The 21,719-nt window shown below is 41.7% G+C and overlaps 1 protein-coding gene across 3 annotated transcripts in view; it reads right to left on the reverse strand.

The window, feature by feature from the left end:
• Positions 1-3,304: 3,304 nt before the first annotated feature.
• palm1a (paralemmin 1a) overlaps positions 3,305-21,719 on the reverse strand; it is a 53,209-nt gene continuing 34,794 nt past the window's right edge. The window contains exons 6-9 of one of the 3 annotated variants that reach the window (XM_088621688.1): positions 21,223-21,244; positions 19,856-19,921; positions 15,425-15,556; positions 3,305-11,817 (exon numbers count right to left, since the gene is read on the reverse strand). In XM_088621688.1, the coding sequence (XP_088477814.1) occupies positions 11,288-11,817; positions 15,425-15,556; positions 19,856-19,921; positions 21,223-21,244 (750 nt within the window). In that variant the 3' untranslated portion in view covers positions 3,305-11,287. The remainder of the gene's footprint in view (positions 11,818-15,424; positions 15,557-19,855; positions 19,922-21,222; positions 21,245-21,719) is intronic. The other 2 variants (XM_088621690.1, XM_088621691.1) reach the window with 2 other exon arrangements.

A 21,719-nucleotide genomic window follows, 5' to 3' on the forward strand; every position in this document is an offset into this window, starting at 1 on the left:
TTTCCCCAAGACTGTCTTATCTATTTTAAGGACTGTTTTGAGGACAGAGACGGAATGAACAGAAAAATTGAGTAATCAATTTCTGTCTTGGAAATTACTGAAAAACAACATAATCCTCATAAACCAGGAAAGACATTTTGAAAACCAAGAAATGTCCGTGATGTTAAAAAGGAAGATAATAAATTGTTTGCTTTTTTATCTTGATGACATTAACTGAAGTTTCACCTCTAATACTGGCAGATTAAAAGGTATTTTAGAGTCATATTTTTGCAGTGCGTTAAACAGGAAGGCGAGGAGGGCTCTGGGTCCTTGTTAATGAAGTGTGTGATGGAGATGAATATTAGTGTGATGTAGGGTTCTGTGCTCTGACTGCCCTTCAGTGGCCATGTGTGTGAACACTTGAGTGTGTGTAGGTGGTGGTGGGATGTGTGTGTGTAGGGGGGTGCTCAATACCACCCGGTCTCCCAGGCAACAGGGGGTCAGGGAAAGCCCACAACAAGCAAGTAGAAATCTGAGGAGCAGGAACGGGAAAGAGTGAGAATCGTTAAAAATCTGTTGTGGTTCCATGACCAGATGTACCAAAGGATTTCAGACAGAGTGTGTGTTACAAAATTTCAATACCCTTCCAAGTCAGCGTAGGTAGTGGGATGAACAATAAGCACTTTCTGTAGTGGAGTTTTTGGAACTTTCAGTGGAAAAAAAGCACATTTCTGGGAAAAAAAAAGATCAGAAATGGTAGAATTATTGTGCCGGACATTTGCTTCACTTATTTTTCTTTTAATAGCCACCTTTCTAATATGCTGTAGCGGACAGCCATGCACTGAAAAAAGGACAAATAAAAAATACCAGATAACCTCACCACAAATGTGAAAACATAAATACATAAATATGCTTCAGAATAAATTGGAAAATTTCCCCAGTCCTTTAATTTCACTCACCTCGTCTCTCCTGCCTCTACTGCTGTTAATACACATCCTGTTAAGTGCATTTTACTGAGAGACAGACAGGACTAGTCACATCCACAAAAAGATAATAATAAAGATAATAATAAGAGAATTATTAGAGTGTGTTGTGTGGATTACAATGTACACATATGCCTCCGCTATTCATTTGCAAAACAAAGTCTACTGTGCTACACTGTTTCTGTGCTCTTGTTTTTTTGCTATTACAGTGTGTGAAAAGATGATAATCACTTCATTTCACACCTATCAAGCAGACAATTTAATCAAACTTTTTTTTAAAGTCATATTCATTTTTTGCGTGCAATTTGGAGATGATCAAACGGGTCCAAAGTTTATATTAAGGTCACTTCGTTCTCTAAGCAACTTTACAAGACCAGCTGACTTTATAATCAAGAGCAGAAATCAGTGCCTGAATTTATATTGTTCAAATGCCCCCACATTAGGTTTCTCACCTTTAAGACGGTGTCATAGTTCTGGAGATGACCAGATTTCAGTTTAGATTTCTCTATTTTTGTTATGCTCACTGTTATGTGTTTTTCCAATCACAACCCAAAGCTACAAACCCAGCGACCTGTCTCAGGGGAGAATGAGAAACCGCAGGCAGACTCCTCTGAGTCACACGGCACCACTACCCAGCTCCATGCCAGAGATTTAGTGCCAATCAGAGGGCAGCCTCGTCCTCCAGTGACCTCATCATGTATCTGCCAATCCCCAGGAAGCTGCAGGGGGTGCCGTGTTGCTCAGAGCTGAGACAGTCCCGGCCAGCTCATCCTACCATCCCCTTGGCGATGCTCAGATAATTAGGTACCACTATCTTGGGTAGGGAGATGGCACAGACTTGAACCCGTAATCACAGAACTTGACATGCTCTCAGATGAGCTTCTTTACCTGTTGAGCCACACTGGAAACTCCCACAAAATTACTTTCCCACTGAAGGTACAGCTTTTGGCATAAATATTGACAATCATTTGTATCCTAATATCACACAAAATGATCGCTCAGGCAACATGACTGGAAAAGATGTATAGATTAACCAATGATATTCACTTATTGCATTTACTAGAGTAGAAACAGCATGCCGGTACTTAGGGTTGAAGGTACGACCCCCATGGACTCATTTTAGTGTTTTAAATGTTATAAACAGTGACAGTTAAAAATTGCTTATCTAACACCACTGGTCTAAGGTAAACTGAGAGTGATAACATGGTTTACGATCGGACAGCAGGAAGTTAGTCTTGTACTCACCTTTTCAAGTTGGGGGGCGTTCCACCAAGGGTCTGAGTTCAGTTTTCCGTGGGTTTTTTTTTGCCCAGGATGACAGGGCACTGGTACGCAAACCTTGGGAAAAATTTATTCCAATCGTAATGATGGTGCTGGCCTGGCACTGCTGTTTGGATCTCTCACCGTCTGTACCTTCCCTCTTGTCAGTGCCCACGGTTCAGGAGGTATTAGCGGGCTCAGTGGGTGCCCAACAGACAATGTCAGAGTGGCGTGATCAAGTCTCCTGTTTATTTCCGGCCTCACCACACGCTTGCTGAGCACAGAGGAATTTTGCTGGAATGCTGCTGACGGTCAGCAAGCTGCTCAGACAGAGCAAACAGCCCCAGCCGTCCTCTCTGTGGCATTGTGAGACTAGGCTTTGTGTTGCCTGTGGATGCTGGCCCTGAATGAGGTAGGCCTTTAAGGAATCATCTCGATCGTCCTCATTCCCCTGTGGCACTGGGGTCATTCCCCTTCAGAGGAACCGAGGGCCAGCTTGGCATTTTAAGAACACAGGATCAATGACGATAAGGATAAGATTTGAGGATGCAAAGCGCCATTCTAAGATGAGGAAATGCCTAAAGAAAAGCTTGGAGTCGCACAGAAAATGCACCATTTTCCACTGTTGGGAGTGCTCCAGGAGGCTTGACACCCCAGTTGTAAAATAGGAAGAATAGATCTCAGTGGAAATGCAGCTGCCAGATTTTGTGTCAGAGTTTTATTAAGCAAAGACACTGTTGGGATACTATTTGCCGATGTGATTTCCTGTCCCTTCATTGCTCGAAGGCATTACTTTCATCAAAAAGTGAAACCATGACCCCTTTCTCAGACTATGTCCAACATTCACAGTTCACCAAGACAAAGAGGAAGGTTGTGCTGGTGAAAAAAGCTGCAAAACGCCTAATTGTGAAACATTCTTTACATAAGCGTAAGACATAGCATTTTTCTGATGAGAAGGATTAAAAAACCTTGAAAAACTGTCATCTTCAGAAAGCCAGAGATCACGGAGATTTCTTAGAGCTCCTAGATGCCCAGGAGTAGGTGGGGTGTCAGAAAAGACGACAGCTACACTGCCCAGGAAATTTGGTCTGAATTTCTTTATTTGAATATGTAAAAACAGAGACATAACATTGCTTACAGCACATCTCACTTTTTTTTTGTTTGGAACACTTTCCAGATCACTTTCCAGTTTCGTGAGCTTTCATTTTTTTTAACCTTCACAACAAACAAAGCGGTAGAAGTAGCAGTCGCAACAGTAGTAGGATTACTGTAGTAGCAGTTGCGGTAATAATCAAAGTGTTCGACACTGGTGGAAAGTAAGAAAAGTGGAGTGACCCAGTGAAGAGAGAGAGAGAGAGAAAGCTTATTACTTTTTCAAGGAGGATATATCAAAAAACATGCACACTTCTACAAAATGTACAAGTCCAGTTTGACCAGACAACAAGGCATTGGGGCTATATCAGTTAGCATACTGCCTACTGGTTGTGGAATGTTTCTGCTGGACAGCTGCAGGAGTACCTTGGAGCAATCTTTTGAGGTAAAAAGAAAGAGGAGTACTTTATTAATACAGTCTAGGTTGAGATCACCAAGAATTTGTATTTTTCTTGGCAGAATTAGAAGATAATCAGACATCTGGAGAAACTGAAATATGGCCTTCTGTGATGATGAGAATCCCTGAATTAATTTGATAAATACTGACACCAGTACAGTCAGTACACAGTTAACAGGGCATGTGTAAGACCGATACAATATATCGACATTATGGGCAATACAGGGCCTTAGGCTGAACAAGCAGCCTTTTACCTCCAAGTAGTACAATATGTATCAGTCACATACAGACAACCTGCAGGGTCTTATCTTGACAGATCAAACAATACATATAAAAATACATACAACCGATTTTAAGAACTGAAAGATGTTTTTATTTTTATTTAAATATCCTAACACCTATACAATGAGGAAATGTAGACCCCTGTGACACTCATACTGTACACTGGGCTACTTAACCTGTGACCGTCCAGTCTACTTCCTTGTCACCCTACGACAGCCATGTCCTCAGTTTTTTAACAGTATATCCACAGGGAGATTGCACGATCAATACTGAAGAAACCTGACGTGATGTGGGTCATTCCTGACCTGTCTTGAGTGCCTTTTAAACTGTATTTGACTTGTTAGAAATAACAAAAAGGTGGGGATAACATCAGAAACAGCCATTGTGCCTTGTGTATATGCAACGGTCACTTCTAAATATGCCATTCATGGTCATAACATAGGGTGACCAGAGATGTACTTATACTATTAAACCTACCGTAAAATTGCATGGATTCAGAATGAGAGATACTCTTTGTATGTGTCTTCTTTGGCATTCTCTGGAAATGGCCTTTTTCATCACAAATTAAAACATCTCAAATCTTCACTGAACTGTGAAGAGACTCCTTTCATCTCTACAATATAACAAGGTGCAATAGAGGGCACTGGAGAGGCTGCATGTTGAGTAGCCCTATGATAGCATGCCTGTATATTGGGTATAGTGTATATTGACATCCTGTCAGGCCTTATTGCATTCACAAATAAGACATATTCCAAAGCATGCCCTTAACTCCTTTTCAGCTTTTTCTGCCTTCTGACTTTTCGGAACTGTAGCTATTCCTAAGCTAGTTCCTCTCTAACAGCTCGCATTTTGAAGCAGTGCTGGTTCAAATGGACAATGCTGGGGATTACCTGGGCAGAGCCTATGGACAGCATGCCTGAAAAAGTGAGAGCTGCTTGCCAATCTGTTCTTTTGTGTAGGGTAAAATCTTCAACAGTATTTAATTAAGGCACTGAAAAAAGAGCCTGGCTCCTTCGCTACCAACCATATGAGAACAAGAGATTCAGGAGACATCTCCTGTAAGTGGGGGTCTTTAGAAAGGGGCTGAAGCCAGAGCCATGAAGGACAGAGGACACATTACGGAGGTCACAATTTATACAAACTCCAAGAATGACCCTGATGAGTGAGCCAGTCAGATGAGTAGATCATGCAATGGGTCCAAAACCAGCAGGAGGAAATCATAGGCCCTGATATGGGAAATAACGTAGATTATGCAGGCTAGACAGAGTCAAAGGTGCAAAACTGCGAATAAACTGAACTTGAAGGCTTTCTGCAACCCTTGTGAAAGACCTGCTGTCAAAGCAAAGTGGTCATGCGAATTGGAAATCACAGGAGGAATGAAAGCTGTGACAATGTTTTCTCCCTGCTGGAACATACAGCAGAGGTCATTCAGGACCCTTTGTAAGGAGCCATTCAGGGAAATTCAGTTTCTTTTCTCTGTCTTTCCACAGAGTCACCCGAAGTGCCTTCTGCTATAAAATCAAGAAAAAAAGCAAGGGAGTGTGAGGGGCTTTGCATTAGAGTGCTATAATAAACCCGCAGAGAGGAGAGACCAACAGCCCCATCAGGGGCAAAACACTGTTTTTTTCTTCACAACACAGTACAACAGTAAAACAATACACCTTCAAACCAGGACCAGGTCGAGTGGTTTCCAACTTTCTAGTTTTTAGCCTCTGATTTATAACATACAAACGTATTTTGACTCAACCACAGGCTGGGTTATTTTTGGACAAAAGCTTTTTTAGACAATGGAACCCCAAAGGAAGTGCTGGGTTTTGTATTCTGCAATGGGCCAGTGGATTTTGATTCAATCCCGTCTCAGGTCAGTTTGAAATTTCGACTTTACTGTACGTCATTATGGAACGTTTCTGGTTAAGAACATAGAAAGCCAGTGAAAGAGAAGAGGATATTTGCCCCCTTTTTCTCTTGCTCGGAAAGTTTGCTCGAGATTTTTTTCCCCAAGTGTTGGCTCTGTTTTCATCCAGATTTTCCACATCTGGCATTATTAAACATATAAAGCGCTAAAAGCCTGAAAAAAGTTTCCTCAAAGTATCTTGAAAGTTTTGGGATTGTGAGAAGCAATAAAAGCAGCGCCCTTACTAAATGATTTAAGACAAGAGAGACTCTTCAAGGCTCAGTGTGAGTGTAATGGAGGAACGCTGGAGCTACACCAGTGATATCTCACCTCCTTCTCATACTGGTGACCTACAGCCTGGAAGAGATGTACTTCTCATCTGATGGGCAATTATGTTACATGTCCAATTGGCTCCTTAATTAAAGAAACACATAAATTAGTCAGTAGGAGTCAGTGTCTTTATCACATACTGCAGTCATTTTTTTTTAGCTCCCTGAATGGTTAATTGCACCCGAGGGGTGAATAAAAGCTGGATGTATCAGTTGATTAGAAATGATCACATCATGTGAGCTTTAACAGGTCCTTTCCATTACGATGAAAGAGGTTCCAGTATTTCTATTACCATGAGTGCAATTTCACTAATGGCCTGAGAAGAGCTGCTTGAAGCACACAGAAGGTGCTGTGAAACAGTGGCTGTTTACAATCGTACATTGTAAATCCATACAAATGTATTGAAAACCGTGGGGGGGGGGGCGCTCTTTTCTATCCCTATCAAATTGTGCTGCTGGCATCTCTTGGGCGATGAGGCAGGCATCGTTTGAAATTCTAGAAATTCAACAGATTTTCTTTGCAGGTTTTTCTTCCTTCACACATTATCCATCTGAGGAATTACAACCTAAAGTCTCTCCCCATGCAAATCCTGAGTTTTACTGCGGGTATCTGAAGCTCCACTCATTTTGTTCATAGAAGCTTCAGAAAACTCATGACATCCACACCTTACTGGACCTCCTACCACCAGATTTCATTGACACTGTTGGACCCTGCTGTTCAGTTAGCACCTGCGGATAACAGTAACCTGTTTCATGAGATTAAGATTTCTAAGGGGAGGTACAGTGGGGCTATATATGGGGCTTCTAAATTGTAGAGGACCAGCAGAGAAAACTAAAACCAGATCACTAGGGATTAGGGGGAAAGCAAGTGTTTTTACATCCCCACATTGTCAGGGATAAAATGTCATAATAAAATAAATTCAAAATAACTGAATGCTCAGGCACCTGATACTAAAAGGGGAAAGAATTGCTATGGTGCTGCAGATGAAGACAGACTTTATGACTGCGCTTTATGATGAGTTGCAATTGCAATTGCAGATATTTGCTGAGCCAAAAGGAATTTAATTGTAAACTCAAACGAGTCTGGAGATGATGAGGGCGGCTTCACCAATCGGCAAATTTATCACAATGATGAATACCTCATTTTACAGTCGAGTCTGACTTGCTTATTTCACACTGGGCCAGAACTACATCTTAGAAGAAATAGAGCTCCTAGCTCAGCTAAAATCATGTCACATTTAGTTTGTATTCTGCCATTTTCAACCCAGGGTCACCTTTTCTTCTACTCTGCTACGTTCTTACAACAATCAAGATGTCTGGTTGTGTTTCACCGTGAAAGTAAAAGCTCTAAACAAGAGTAATTGCTGGGCTAGGCACGGTATTATTCTCAGATCCATCAACACTTTCACCCAGCTCTTTGTTTCTATGTCATTAGGGCAAAAGCAGTCAAGTAATTACAAGGTCACCCTCAACTGCTAACACAGGGGTCACTAAAGGCTGTGGAGAGGCCGACCCACAGAAGTGTCTGAATTTCGCTGCTGTCAGTCTGAACATAAATATGAATCAAAAGAAAGACCTGGCCATTTGATTTTTCTACCTTAGCATCCCATGGCAATCTAAAATACAAGGCAATCTGTGCTTGAGGGGAATGCAGCCAGCTGCAAAGTGAAGTCTTTCATTACCCTGTTGGCTCGTTGAGACGATCCCAATTTCTGTGGTGTTAGAAGAAAACAGAGTTCAAGACTCTTTCAAGAAAAGAAACGAGACTGATCCCCCAGAAACACTGATACGCACTTGCAGAACTGGGCATGTGGGGTGTTTGGGGGATCCTAAGTTCCTTGCTTAGGAGTACAACAGCAGTGTCCAGAGTTAGGAACTTGACTTATATTGGGTCTTCACCAATCCCCAGCGTTTGTCTTATAACTGTCTAGAAGTTCCAGACACCTAGACAAGAGTTAGGGTGTTGGGGAGTTAGGTTTTTGTTAATAGAATGACGATTTGCATAGTTTCCTGTTGAAAAAGTGAGGGAGCTTTTTCTCCAAAGAACGCGACCTGAGACGTTCTTGCTTTTGAAAGAAGAGGAGCCCCAGATTGCTTAATTGAGCCCAGCTCTTGCCACATTGAAGATGCAGAACATGAGTTTCTGCATTGGAATCTGTCTCATTAAGACCAGTGCCATCCTGCTTTCTACATTATTCTCAATAAATACACCCTGTTAAATTGGCTTTAGATCAACTTCTGGTTTCAGAAAGGTGACAGAAATAATCTGGATTGTAACGTCACTGCTCCTTGCACACAAGGCCTGCAAGTTTTTAGAAGTGGGAAATCTAATCTAATCCACTCACTGCATGAGAATCTGTCACACGTCCTCAGAGAGACAGTCTCACTTACAGTACATGACCAAAAGCTGATCCTTACTCGTTTCTTCAACAAATAAACACTGTCCAGTTGGTCAGTCTGTAAGTAAAATACATGCTGCTATATTTGTAACATGCCATTTGTTTTTCTTACGAAGATGCAGTGCAGGTACTGTAAGAGATATGAGATGAGTGCTACGCACAAAGATTGTTCAGTCTCATAGAGGAATGTGAAGCTGCAGATTAGTCGAGTTCAGCAATTAGAGGCTGCAATTCTGAAGACGATTTTAAACTAAACACTGTATTGTTATTGGTATTCTCCATGGGGGAGAAAAGGTATCAGAAAGGTGCATAACAATGGGAATTTCTTGTTACAAAATAGGTAGCCCTGTCTGTCATTATTTGCTGAAAGACCTTCTGAATGTATTGGCTCATTTTATGAATGGCAGGGATTTCTTTAATCAGGTTTCTTAAACTGAGCTAAAACATTTCTTGTTGCTTTGCTATTTAGTTGTCACAGGTGGAGGATTGTCTCCTGAATACATATCGACAACCACAATTGTTGAAAATTGTTTCCATCCTGATCATCAAAACAAGTTACATTTATTTCTGATGTAACGCACAGTTTCTTAAGTACATGCTCTGGATAGCTCAGACATGTTTCTTAAACACATACTGAAAAGGCCACAGAACATTTTTATTTTAAAAAAAAAGTTTAAAATTTGCTCCTAATTTCCAGCAAATAAAAATCAAGCTTCCAAATCTAGCAAAATAACTGAAAGAAAAAAGTAACAGCAGAAACAAATAAATGATACATTTACGCAGAGCACACAGCTTTATCTAACAGCAAAAATGGAAATATAAAAAAATGAAGAAAATTTGCATCTGGCCAATTATTCCATGTGAATGTGAAGATGTTACTTGCACTGTCCTGCTCTGCTTTAGTTCTTACATATTAAAAAGATGCTTCAGAGCTGTACAGGTTAAAAGACTTCATAATACCGCTAATCACAGACTTCATTGTGGTTCAGGTTGATTTGCAATATGTTTGTAAAAATGGGGTAGGTGGTATAGTCCTTGATCTTTAAGCTTGCTCTGATCAGCACCAGATACTAATAGCTGTGATCCGATCTTGGCTGAACAGAGGAATAGACAGTGGTAACTTCAACCTTCACTGCGAGTTAACTAAATGTTCCCCAATACATGAGCACGATTCCTCACATGGAGGAGTGAGAACTGCACAAGTTACAAAACAACACTCCCCACAATTACAAGTAAAGTACAATACAAAATCAAATGGTAACACTTGAGTAACAAGATCATGGCATCATTTTTAAAAATCAATACTCTATCGTATCAGTTCTCTGGGGAATTTATATATAAGAAAATTCAATAAATCATGAATTTTTAAGTGTTTTTGTTTGGATGTGTAACCAGTACAGATTGTCTGTCTTACTCTTAGAATGTTTTTAACATAAGCTATTGTTCTTTTTAAGCAGGGATCAATGCTTCATTGATGCACATCCATCAAAATACAGTGTAGCGGCCTTGTTTAAAAAAATACATCAACCTATATCCATTTATCTTCCTAGGATCCCATTAATCTTCAAGGGATCAAGGCCAGTGGAATGAATCAAGTCAAGCAAGACTACTCCCTTCATAACATTTGTTTCATTAGCCTCCAGTATCTGAAAGAGGGGTATACAATTCATTCAACATTATTATATTACTAACAATAATAAGATGAAAAAATGGGCATTTTAATCTGTTCTAGACGGTAAAAGGTACAGCAAAGTGAAGTGATGGACTTTAAGCATTTTCTACTGCAATGTCTTGAGAGTTTTTTTTCCTAAAGACAGACAATAGGACATTGTACCTGTCTAGCATTTCTATTTTAATTCCAATTTTGCTGGAAAGGATTTTTATAAAAATGTCCTTTTTAAGTGAAAAAGGTTTCAAGGTTTGAGGCTGTTTTATTCTTCCAGTGCAATTCTCGTGATTCCCAGCTTGTCCCTTGCCTCTAACTCTGTAACCTGCTTCCTCTGATAATAACCCAGCCTCACGTTATCTCCCACTTTCTGGGCGATAACCTAACTTCATAACCTAACTTTCGCTTTTGGAAACAACAGATAGGTTTCCAGTCACTCTCTTGTCCCAGATCGCATCGGGAATTGTCGTTTTTAAAAGGGGGGTTGGAGTTGTGACCTCTCCACCTCGCCACGATTGTGTTAAAAACCGCTCAACGCGGCGCAGATGGGACACCTCACGTGTTGTTATCTGTACAAGCAGTGACCAAAGGAGCGAACAGATTAAAAAAAACGAATAAATATATCTTTTAAAAATAAACGACTTTTCATTTAGATAAATATTTATCGGAGTCCTTCATTCAGGAAGAGCAAAAACTACAAAATTCAAACGCGTGTGGGAGAGTGTTGTACGCACGTCCGTTCATCCATCCCGGATACTACTCGGTGCCGAGCCCATGACAGCAGATCACACGAACCCCCCCCACCCAAAAAAAAAGGTTAAAAAATCAGAACGTTTACATGGGGAAAAAAAAAGGGAACCGTCGCTCAAAAGATACAGAACAGAATGATATTTTTTGTGGTTATTTTTTTACTTGAAAAGTCAGGTCGCCCTTCGAGAGGACAGGCTCACATGACGGAGCAGCACTTGCAGGGCTGCTTCTCCTTTGAGTTCACCTCTCCTGTGCTGGCCTCCCCCTCGGTCTTCTCCGCAGCTTCCTGGTTCTTTGGGGGCTCTGCGGTGCTGCCGTTAGGGGGCGCCTGGTCTTCCTTGACCGCCCCCGCGCCCCCTTTGCTCTCCCCGTCCTCGATGACCACCAGCTCGGCCTTGACCGTGCCCTCCAGCCCCAGCACCTTCTTGGTCTCAGCCTCGTCCTCCACGCTCTGGTACCCCATGAACACCATGGTGACCGGGCCCTCCACGCCGGTGTCCCCTCCTGCGTTCTGGGGGCTGGCGGTGGGCTTGGTTTCAATGCCGGTGATCTCTTTCTTGGGGGTCTGCGCCTGCTCCTGGCCCTGGGCTGGCGTCGGCCTCTTCGGGGTCCCCTCGCTCACGGAGGCCTCGTCGGCCTTGTGGATCAGCTCGTCCACCTCCGAGGAGCTCAGGAGCCGAACCCCGTTCTCCTGGGCTCCATCTGCCCCACGCACCTCGTGGACCACTGGGAAGGAGACGAGAGGACACGTGCAGTGTGGGCTAGGGGCCAAGACAGGAACCCCTGCTGGGCTTTGAGATTCATTAGAAAATATTTAAAGACCCCAACCTTAACCAAGGCTAAATTTTAGGCTAAATCTACCTGACTATATAGCAGTGGTCCTTGCATTCACAAAACCACCAGAAGCTCTACCAGCACTAAATGAAGTAGTTCAGGTGGGTAGCTGCGTCAGCATGCATAGGCTGCAAAGGAACAAGTAAGAGGTTTATTCCATGCTGAAAAGAGAAGAAAACACAACGTTTCGGTTAAAAAACACAACGTTTTGGCGGTGGAGCCTTCTTGGCTCCACGGCCGAAACGTTACGTTTTCTTTCTTCTCTTTTCAGCATGGAATAAACCTATTACTTGTTCCTAAATGAAGACCTCCTAGTTGGTGCATCTGGTGGAGTTACATACATTTAGAGAGCACACACCACCCATCACTGCCTCCACCCCTTGAAAAACCACAATGGACACATGCTGGGGTGCTCGATCTTCACCATGCTCTGAAAGGTGACTCAAGACATAAGCTCTGTGAAAGACAAAGGACAGCCTACTCAGTAACTAAAAGCTCTAATTATCCCGGTGGACATATCTCATCTTGGATATTGTACCTCAAGATTTAATCCAAGAAGGCTCACCACATCCATTACTATACCGTAATGGCAGTAAGGAAGTGCAAATCACATTGAGCTACAGACATGCACGACAAGCAGAAAGAGACCAAAGCAACTCTTAAAGCACAGGAACAGCAGGGCAAAACACAGGCCTCCAGCATTGCTCTTGGAAATGTTTGTTAATGGGATTTCTTGCAAGATTACCCTTGGAAACACACATAGAAATGCAGTGAACAACATTTGTCAGGTCAGGGATCTTAAACATCTGTAAGCTTACTGAAGTCTTGGTGATTCTCTGTGGCTGCCTTTAGACCAGACAGCAGAATTACCACAGATCACTCAGCTTCCCCCTAAAAGCCATATCGTTAGCTATCATTTACTGTTTTGACATATCATTGATTAAACCTCAATTTTATTTTCCATTTTTTAAAGACCACAAGGTGATTTAAGATATCCTGATGTTCGATTCCCCTCTAATTCTGAAATAACTTATTTTAAACCAGCCCTGATATTTAGATAAGAAATATGATAGGAGAGATTTTATTTCTACATTTTTTTCTGCTATCATGTTAAGTTTTCTCTGATTTTTTTTCCCTCTAAACTAACATTCAGGATCCTCAGCTTCACATCCCAGGTACTGAACCCAGTGGACCAGGACTCATGGTTCTGCACGGTGGGGGTTAATTCCTATTGAATGGTGGTCGGACAGAGTGCTTTGCGGCACAGATGAAACACAATAGCTTAAGTGGTTTATGAAACACTGGTAGAGAATAAGTTGTGGATTCAATGACATTAGCAGCAGTGTAGTATTTCATGTATTTATATAGACCAAGATAGGTTAAAATGATCAACTGGACAGTATATACGATAAGCATGATGTTTATATTTTTTGTAGACGCGGAAGACGCAGACCTACTGTATTACCACTCTTCTCTCACCGAGGGCTCAGTTAAAGTTTCGTGGAGCTCTTCTTGAAAACGGTGTTTATTAGAAAGCATTATGTAGAGCCCCGTTGTACTCTGCTTATTTCACACACACTAGGACTCTGCACTTGTAACTTGTGAATTAGCCAGAATTAATGTCTTTAACTTATTTAGCCGATGTTTTTATTAACAGCATGTCGATTTTTTTACCTACATGTGGTGATATCTATTTTTCCAGCATAGTTTTCTGGGGCACAACACCTACTGTAGCTTGTCTCCCCATCTGGGATTTGAACCCATGACCCCTCTGGTCAGTAGTACAGTGCATTTTGTCCTGCCTACCCCATTATATGTTATACAGTCTACATGTTATATATAAACGCACAAAACACTCAAAAGTGTCTTCCAAACTAAAGAGAGACTAACAGTTTCTATTTTAACAAGCATTTCTAATAACACTCACAATCAGGTGCAGTAGGTTTTTATACCATCCAAAAGCATCCATATACTGTATATATGCAATATGACAGTATATTGACCAGGATCAGCATTTGCTCATGAAACAGGATTCTGCACAGGTAAGCGTGAAGCCAGCTGCCTGGCAGGGGTGGCTGGGCATCAGGAGGGATCTAGGAGAGGGACGTGTCTGGCACATTCCTTTCTGGAAGGCTTTATCCTTGGCAGAGCTCTCCCAGAAAGAGTATAGGGAAGTGGGGGTGAAGGAATCATGCCTGTAATCTGCAGAGAGCTTTGCTACAGGGTGACCAAGTGACACATTTCTGCAAAAGGCACTATAGTCTGTTTCAGCTGTTTCAGCTTCACCTTGCACCTGTGAGATCATGTGGTGGATGAGTGACACCCTGAAGCAGTTCCAATTAAAATACCCTTACGTAACCTCCTGGTGCTCATGGAGGTTTCATTTGGCTGCTGACGTGCAAAGTGAAGGGGAAACAGTGCAGTACCTCACCTTTCTCTACATTACTTTCACACACTGTTTCATCATTAACGGCTCAAGGGCTTCAAGCATGTGGTATAACAGATGTGTGAAAGCTGGTCTCATCAGAGCTACTGTTAGACTTTCGCTTTACTGCAGTCGTTTATTCAGTTTGCTATTGTTGGTCACCCTGCTAAAATGTGCCATGCTGGGCTAAAGTTTTTTTTTGCACTTTACGAGAAGTGACCCAGTGACAAAAACACTTTTATTGTTTGTATTAGAGTCAGTTTTCTGAAAAGCCCTCATCTAGTGCCTATGGCACAGCAACACGTTTGTTTCAGGGGTCCATATCTGACCATTAAGTAACACTCCTCCAATTGCTTGGAACTCTTTTCTATATTTACGTCAGGGGACTGTGAGCACAGTGCCAGTGAGATGTTAACTCAGTGACAGCTGTCCAGTAATTTCTCTTCAGAAGTCACTGAGTGAATTCTAGTTGAGATGTGAACACTTGACAGGCTCAGATTCTCTTCCCCATCTTGATTTTGATAAAAAATAAGTTTACAGCAAGTGGGCAGCAATAGTACACAAATACAAATGACTATTTAATAGAACCCAGGGTTAAAACCTGAATGGATTTGACACTTTTTGACCATTTATTTTCAACATTTTTTTCCTTTGCTTTCAGGTCTTATTGCATTTATCATGACTTTGTATTAAGTGTAATTATTAATTAGAAAAGAACACTTTTGAAGAAACTGCTCAAAGACCCACAGCCAGAAAAAAAGCTGTAAACCACAGGATTCAGCCATCAATGGGCATCAGCAGTTCCAGCACTGTACTATAAATTCCTCTTCCAGAATTTAATAGACACCTCTGTATTGGATAGATGCTTGCTTGAGCAGTGATTGAGCAAAGAACTTCAGCATATCTCAAGAGAAACTGCAACAGCACTGGTGTGCCACATCCACCCACATGGGTGAAGTGAAGATGTTATCGTGCCTCTATGTGACACTACCTAGCTTCTGATTGGTTGGTTTCCCATCACTTCTCGTTAAGTGTAACCATCTTTGTTTTTTCCCGCATTAACTTTAAAGTCACCTTTCCGGTCATCCTCATAGACCTTGACCCCTTGGTGCAAGAGGTCTTTGGGCAGCAGAGTGTTGGTGGACAGCACTTTAGTCTCCCCTGTGAGTCTGTCCTTTTCAATGGTGATCTCTACTGAGTACATCGCTGGGACCAATGAGAGGAAATGTTAGGGTCACAGGCTCACTCTCCATTCACCTCCACATACACTTGCCTTAGGACCATTTTGCAGGTTGGGGAAAAAAAACTTACTTTTGAATCTACTGTTGCTTAAGGTCATTAGGTTATAAGCTCAGCTGGGGGGCATTTTGGGTGGTCCCATTAAAGTGCTTATATAAACATTCTTAGAAAATCACCTGTCCAGCCACACATTCCCACAAAACTTATCCTTGTAAGGATCATGGCACAGGGTTCAAGGCGGGACTAATAAACCGCACAAAGTCAAACACAACTACACCAAAGTAGTGCACACCTTTAAATGATTTGGGGATTCTGACAAGCAAGTAAATTGGTTTGGTTTGTTTCCAAATATTTGCATTACGGAAAACAAATTTAAACCATTTCTAAACAAAAACAAGAGCTTGTCATTTCAGAGCTGAAGCACAACATCTCTTCCTAGAAGACCACGTGCCATAGAACAGTGATCTTAATATAAATCAGATCTTGAGCTGTGTGGAAAGCTAAGCCACCGCATGACTATCGTGCCAGTCTTGTGTGCTGCCTTCTGTGTTTACTGTTGTGCTGTTTACACATGATCTCAATGTCACTGCTGCTTGTGCTGAAATATTCCAGCAGACTATGGAAGTTCTGGAAAGAAAGGCATTTCCTTGAGTAAACAAAGGCCAGGTTGAAATACACGAATGCTGGAGTTTAGCTCCCATTTTGAGAAGGTAACAAAGCTTCCAAATACCAAGAGCTAATCTGTAACAACTGGATGGGGTGTTTCCATTGTGGTCTTTCCTCATTAAGTGTTTTACAGTAAAGTAGGGAGTGGCTAATGTTTAGAAGCTCTTGGGTTCAAGACCTTTATACGCTAATTACAGCAACAGAAAAGCAACTTCCTTTTGTGGTGTTTGGCTGGAGCACCACTTTCTAATCCCAGCCCTTCCATTTTGAGTGTCTTTCAGTTTTCACCCCAACTGAGTTCTCAAGTTCTTAACTGAAACAATAATTTAATGACAGCTTAAACTGGTTTCTGGTCTTAAACATAGGCGTAATTTAAAGTTAGGTACCAAACTACACGGGAATTTGGAGGAATTATGTTTTCATAAAGCATCTTACTAGTTCAATTAAGAGTTTAAGTTATTGGTAACTTAGCTTGTACAAATTCCACTGGTGACCCAGGGACAAGATTGGTTTAAAGGCCAGTTCATGTTAGTCTCCCTCACTGCGCTACACTGCACATTTGCCTCTGACTGCAAAAGAGGCGGCTTTTCTAGGACAACAGTGTAATGGCCACCTACTCCCTGCCAAATTTTAATCTCCCAACAAGCCCCTGAAGTGAGCAGGCATTGGTGAAGTAGAGAAATGTGACTTTTAACATATTCTCGCCTGCCTCTAAAATGCCATGCTGTACGAGCCTGCTGCTGCCAGAGCAACTGCAAACCTGCCAGCATACCAACAGCCAATTTTTCAACATGGCCATGCTGCCATGGCAACAGCAAATTTGCCTGTGTAGGAATATGGGGGATGGTTCTAAAAAAAGGTTATTACCCTGGGTTACTTAATATGCAAGTTCTGTAAGCACTAACATTCGGATTCCTGTATGAAAAACTACAGTGCTGCTACAACACACTCTTACACAGACACGCATACACACAGACAACAGGATGGTGTTAACTGGAGACAACAGACAAGAAAAATGACAACATTAGACATGTTAAAGGCAAGACAAGGACCATTAGACTCAAATATCAACATTTTATGTCCCAAAAAGATGCTGAGGGGAAAAAGGATGCTGAAATGGGCATTGAGAAGTGCACATTGTAATGTATAAGAATACTGAACTAAAATTCACTCTTTCAGGAGCAACACCTTCAGCTCTGGTGCTACTCCTGCAAATGTCATTGAATTAATTCATATAGATAAATGGCACATCCCACACAAAGCTATAAAAGAACATAGTTTAACTCCTCATCTGCTCTGCATGCATCAGACTTGGATGTTATTCAGCTCGGTGCAGTTTCTATCAGTAGAGTAATTTTAATTGCTTTGGGTTGCTTTTGCATTAGTCCACAAGACAGTGCGAGCACAGTCTGAGAGAGAAACTGCAGCTCCTTCTTTAGAAATGTGTGCATCAGAAGGAAACAGGAAGACACAAGTAAACCATATGATTACAAAACCTCCTTTTTTATCCCAGAGATCAGTCTTCCCTGAAGGAGACCGTGAACTGGCATATCCCATAAGGATTTTGAAATTTGTAAATTTCATAATTCTTAAGCTCTCAACCTGTTATCTCAGATTTGAATTTCAGGTCTTTGCCCAGCTTGTGCAAGGCGAAGGACATTTGATTCTGCCCTTTGGCTGTCTATGTTAAAATACCATCATCCTCTTTGTGGCGTGTAAAAGTCTAAGGTCTGGGCCATCCACTTTTTCCATTTCTGAGCAATAACAATAACAATACTGGGAGTGATTGTACTATGGTACAGGTGGTAAAATTTGTGTCCAGAGGATCTTGAACAGCAAAAACTCGACCTTGTAAAGCTGGATGAATTTTTACTGTCTGGAGGATGTGGCTTTGATCACAGGTCATGCCTGTAAATGTTTGTGTCTGTGTCACCTTTGTAAAAGTGGGAAGTTGGTTATGCGGCTGAGGTCTGTTGGCAGACACGTAGAGGATAGCACATTAGGCCAGCATCTTCCACAGATCAGTATCAGAATGCCCCAGTGACTGAACTATAAGGGCTCTGTTCCCTCTGTCACATCAAAGCTCTGTTTTTAGTGTTCTAGGATCACACTGCAAGACCAAAGCAGATGGTTTCACAGTGCCCCTGTCTCTGAGCATGCATGAACACGGTCTTCATTTCTCCCATACTGTGCTTGCAGTGCTGCGTCACCTCGAGCAACTGTCTACTTGAAAGGGGAGGTTACGGAAAGAAAAAAAAAACCACTGAGCATTCCACCAGATCAGGCTACATTCACACCTGCTGCTGAAACTGCACTACGGAAGAATTTGCTTTTAAATGAAAACAAAGTTTTTCCAACTATAATATTTGAAAATAAAAACATGTCGCACTGATTATGTTGGAGGGCTAAAAATTCAATGCATTATTTCAGAACAAAGACAATTCATTGATTGGCTGCACAAAGTGTAAGGACTACATACAGCACGACTGAAGCGCTTGAAGATATGATGAGTGCTTCTCCAAGCGCACACATCACTACTCCCATGACAGCGGTCATCTCCACTGCAGTGAAAGGCAAAGTCCTCTGTCACACCAGAGTTCTACACTGTCTTGATTCCAGAGAGACATCCTTTCTGTAATTTGCTCAGCGCCCTGTTACAGAGACAATTTGTGTCTGTTTTTCATTAAGTGCTACTGTGGATTTTGGTTTTGGATTCACTCAAAGGCTGCAGGGTGCTTCACGAACGGCTCCTCTTGAGTAAATGCTTTCTGAAAAGGAAACACACCCTCTCCACCTGGCAGGATGCTCTGAGTCCATGTGCATCACCGATCGGAATCTCATCAATAAGGACCCCTGAGGGGGGAGACCATGCTAACTCAAACTATAAAACCTCTAATTATTGCCTTATTTCCCCAGCTACTTCAGCTTATAAAGAGCTACTTCACTGCAATCGCTCAAACACTTGTTTACCGTCACAGAGAGGATGCAAATAAATGTTTTATGGAAAAAGACACAGATTTGGCTCTGAGGAGTCAGAGAGCTATGAATAATGCCACTGGAATAGTGGAAAAGACTATCATCTTCATTACTGTTACTGCAGGCACTCCAGCTGCAGGTGGAGATACTGGGAAAGTGCAGTGCTATCTTGATGTGAGGTTGTAAGTGTTAGAAAGTCAGACTTCCTGATCTAAGTGCTCTAGGAGTAGTGCCAAGTTTCAACTGGCACCTGTAGAGTTCCACTTACTCATTTCACTTCCTAAATTCAGATATGAGCTTTACGACATAATGGAAAATGAAACCTCAAGCTCATAACTAACAATATTAGCAAGATGAGCTATTATAGACTTACGTAAGGCATTTTTGCAACACAGTTGAAGCAATCTAGAGATTTATTTTTCCTCAAATGCAATTCTTAATTAAAATAAGATTTAATGTAACATATGCTGAAATACATGCATGGAAATACTCAGATCAGATTAATATTTAATATATTTATGGGAAGCATGGCAAGCTTGTACAGCAGAAGCATATCTGAGGAAAAAAAATAAACATTGAATTTCTTACAAAGCTTACATTTTAAGCTACAGCTTAGAGACTCACCGGCTTTCATCATATCTGAGGCACCTCCGGACTTGTCCAGTCGAGGGCTGTTGTGAACTATGACCTCTAAAGGTGGCCACAGACAGGGAAACAGAAACAGCAATACACAGAGAGAAAGAGTGACCCAGTGTGTGGGGGGAAAAAAGGAGGGAGGTGACAGACCGTAAAATTGGAATTTCCCTTTGCAGAGAACAGGAAAGATACAATTCAAGGCCACTTGTGCTTACCAGCCCTTTTAATTCTACAGGTTTAAATAAAATGCTTTCTCATCATTTTTACACATTAGCACAGGGTGGCATCTTTTGCCAAACGCAGTGACTCTACTATGTCAACAAAGAGTACAACCAAAAATTGCCTTAAGGGTGAAATCTGGGGGACAGCGGCCTGAATCCACGTGAGGCACACCATCATACCGACTCTGACAAAGTACGGGCTCGTCTTGGAGGGTGCAGTCCATGACTAGCCCTCAAATGATTTGGACAGCTGCTTAAACCTTTATTTTTTGTAACCTTGATACCAACGCTCACAGTTAAAAGTTCCCAGAATAAACAGGGAAAGCGTAGGAAGCTGGGGATTCTGAGTATTAAATGCGCTCCCTCCAGGTGTCAGTTGATCTGCATGATCCAGACATCAAAAGCTGGAACTCAGGTCACTTTGCTATCTGACCGTGACAGAGTTGGCCTGCTTGAGAACCGCTATAGGCAAGGGTTGGGATTAGCTGGCCTAGGCTCTCCAAGTTCTTGGTTAAACACTGGTTTCGTGACCTTATGAGCACTTGCAGGCTCTCAGTGACATCACTGAGAGATCCAGAACTCCAATCAGCACTAACTCACCTATAAGGCACGGTGGAGCTTGAAGCATGTCAAATGATGATTGGCTCGGTGGGGGGTTAACCCACACTCATGTACAGGAGTTGTGGGAGTTTTGCCAAGATGGAAAGAAACAAGTGGCCACTCAAAATTAGGTGGACAAAAAGTAAAAAAATGCGAAAACATTGCTCAAGAAAAGAAGCTGCAGAAAGTTTATTCATGATCTGTTCTATGTGTGAAACTGATGTAACGTTTTTGTTTGCTTCTTCAATTTACAAGATGATAAAGTTCTTAAAATAAAAATGAGGCGCACTCAATAGCACCTTGGAAGCACCAGGATTTCATCTTAAGGAAGAGTGATGTTTACCGCCTGCAGCAGAGCCTTCGTCTCTCAACTTCTCTTCAGTCTCCATTATCACATTATAAACTCCCATTCTCGTGTGCCCAGACGACAACAAATCTCAGAACAAATGCGTAAAATTGAATAAACTGGTGGTGCTTGAACGCAGGCGAGAGAAACGAAAATGTGGCGATTCGACGGAAAATACTGTAACTTACCTTTCACAGAGCCTGAGGGAGCCTGCAACAGAAATAGAAAATGAGGTTGTTATTCCTTACCAATTTGGTTCTATTACTGATGGCAGTAATTTTATGATTTCTTTTGTAGTTTATTTTATGTGTGGCAGGATTATACACTTTGCTTTATATTATTGGATTTGGCAGCAGTCTACATGTTAATGTAAAACACTGTGTGGGCTTTTAACTTGGATATAATACAGAATAATTCCTATTAGCAATCAACCAAAAAGATGAGAATACCTTGGTGACTGAGCTCTAGTAGTCTGGACAAATGCCCTTATAGAGAGCAAATCCTTCCTCCAGTACTTTATCATAAAAGTTTTGTTATGCAGAGTCCCATGCTATCAAAATGAGTGGACATGCCCATTTTTATCACAATGCTTCTGTGGCAGGAATCATCTGCATCAGGCCCTGGATGAAGCACAAAGTCCAGCTTACAGACACTGCTTTACATGCACGTTAATGTCACTAGGAAG

This window comes from Lepisosteus platostomus, chromosome 27, assembly GCF_059453375.1.
Source record: "Lepisosteus platostomus isolate fLepPlt1 chromosome 27, fLepPlt1.hap1, whole genome shotgun sequence".
NCBI lineage: Eukaryota > Metazoa > Chordata > Actinopteri > Semionotiformes > Lepisosteidae > Lepisosteus > Lepisosteus platostomus.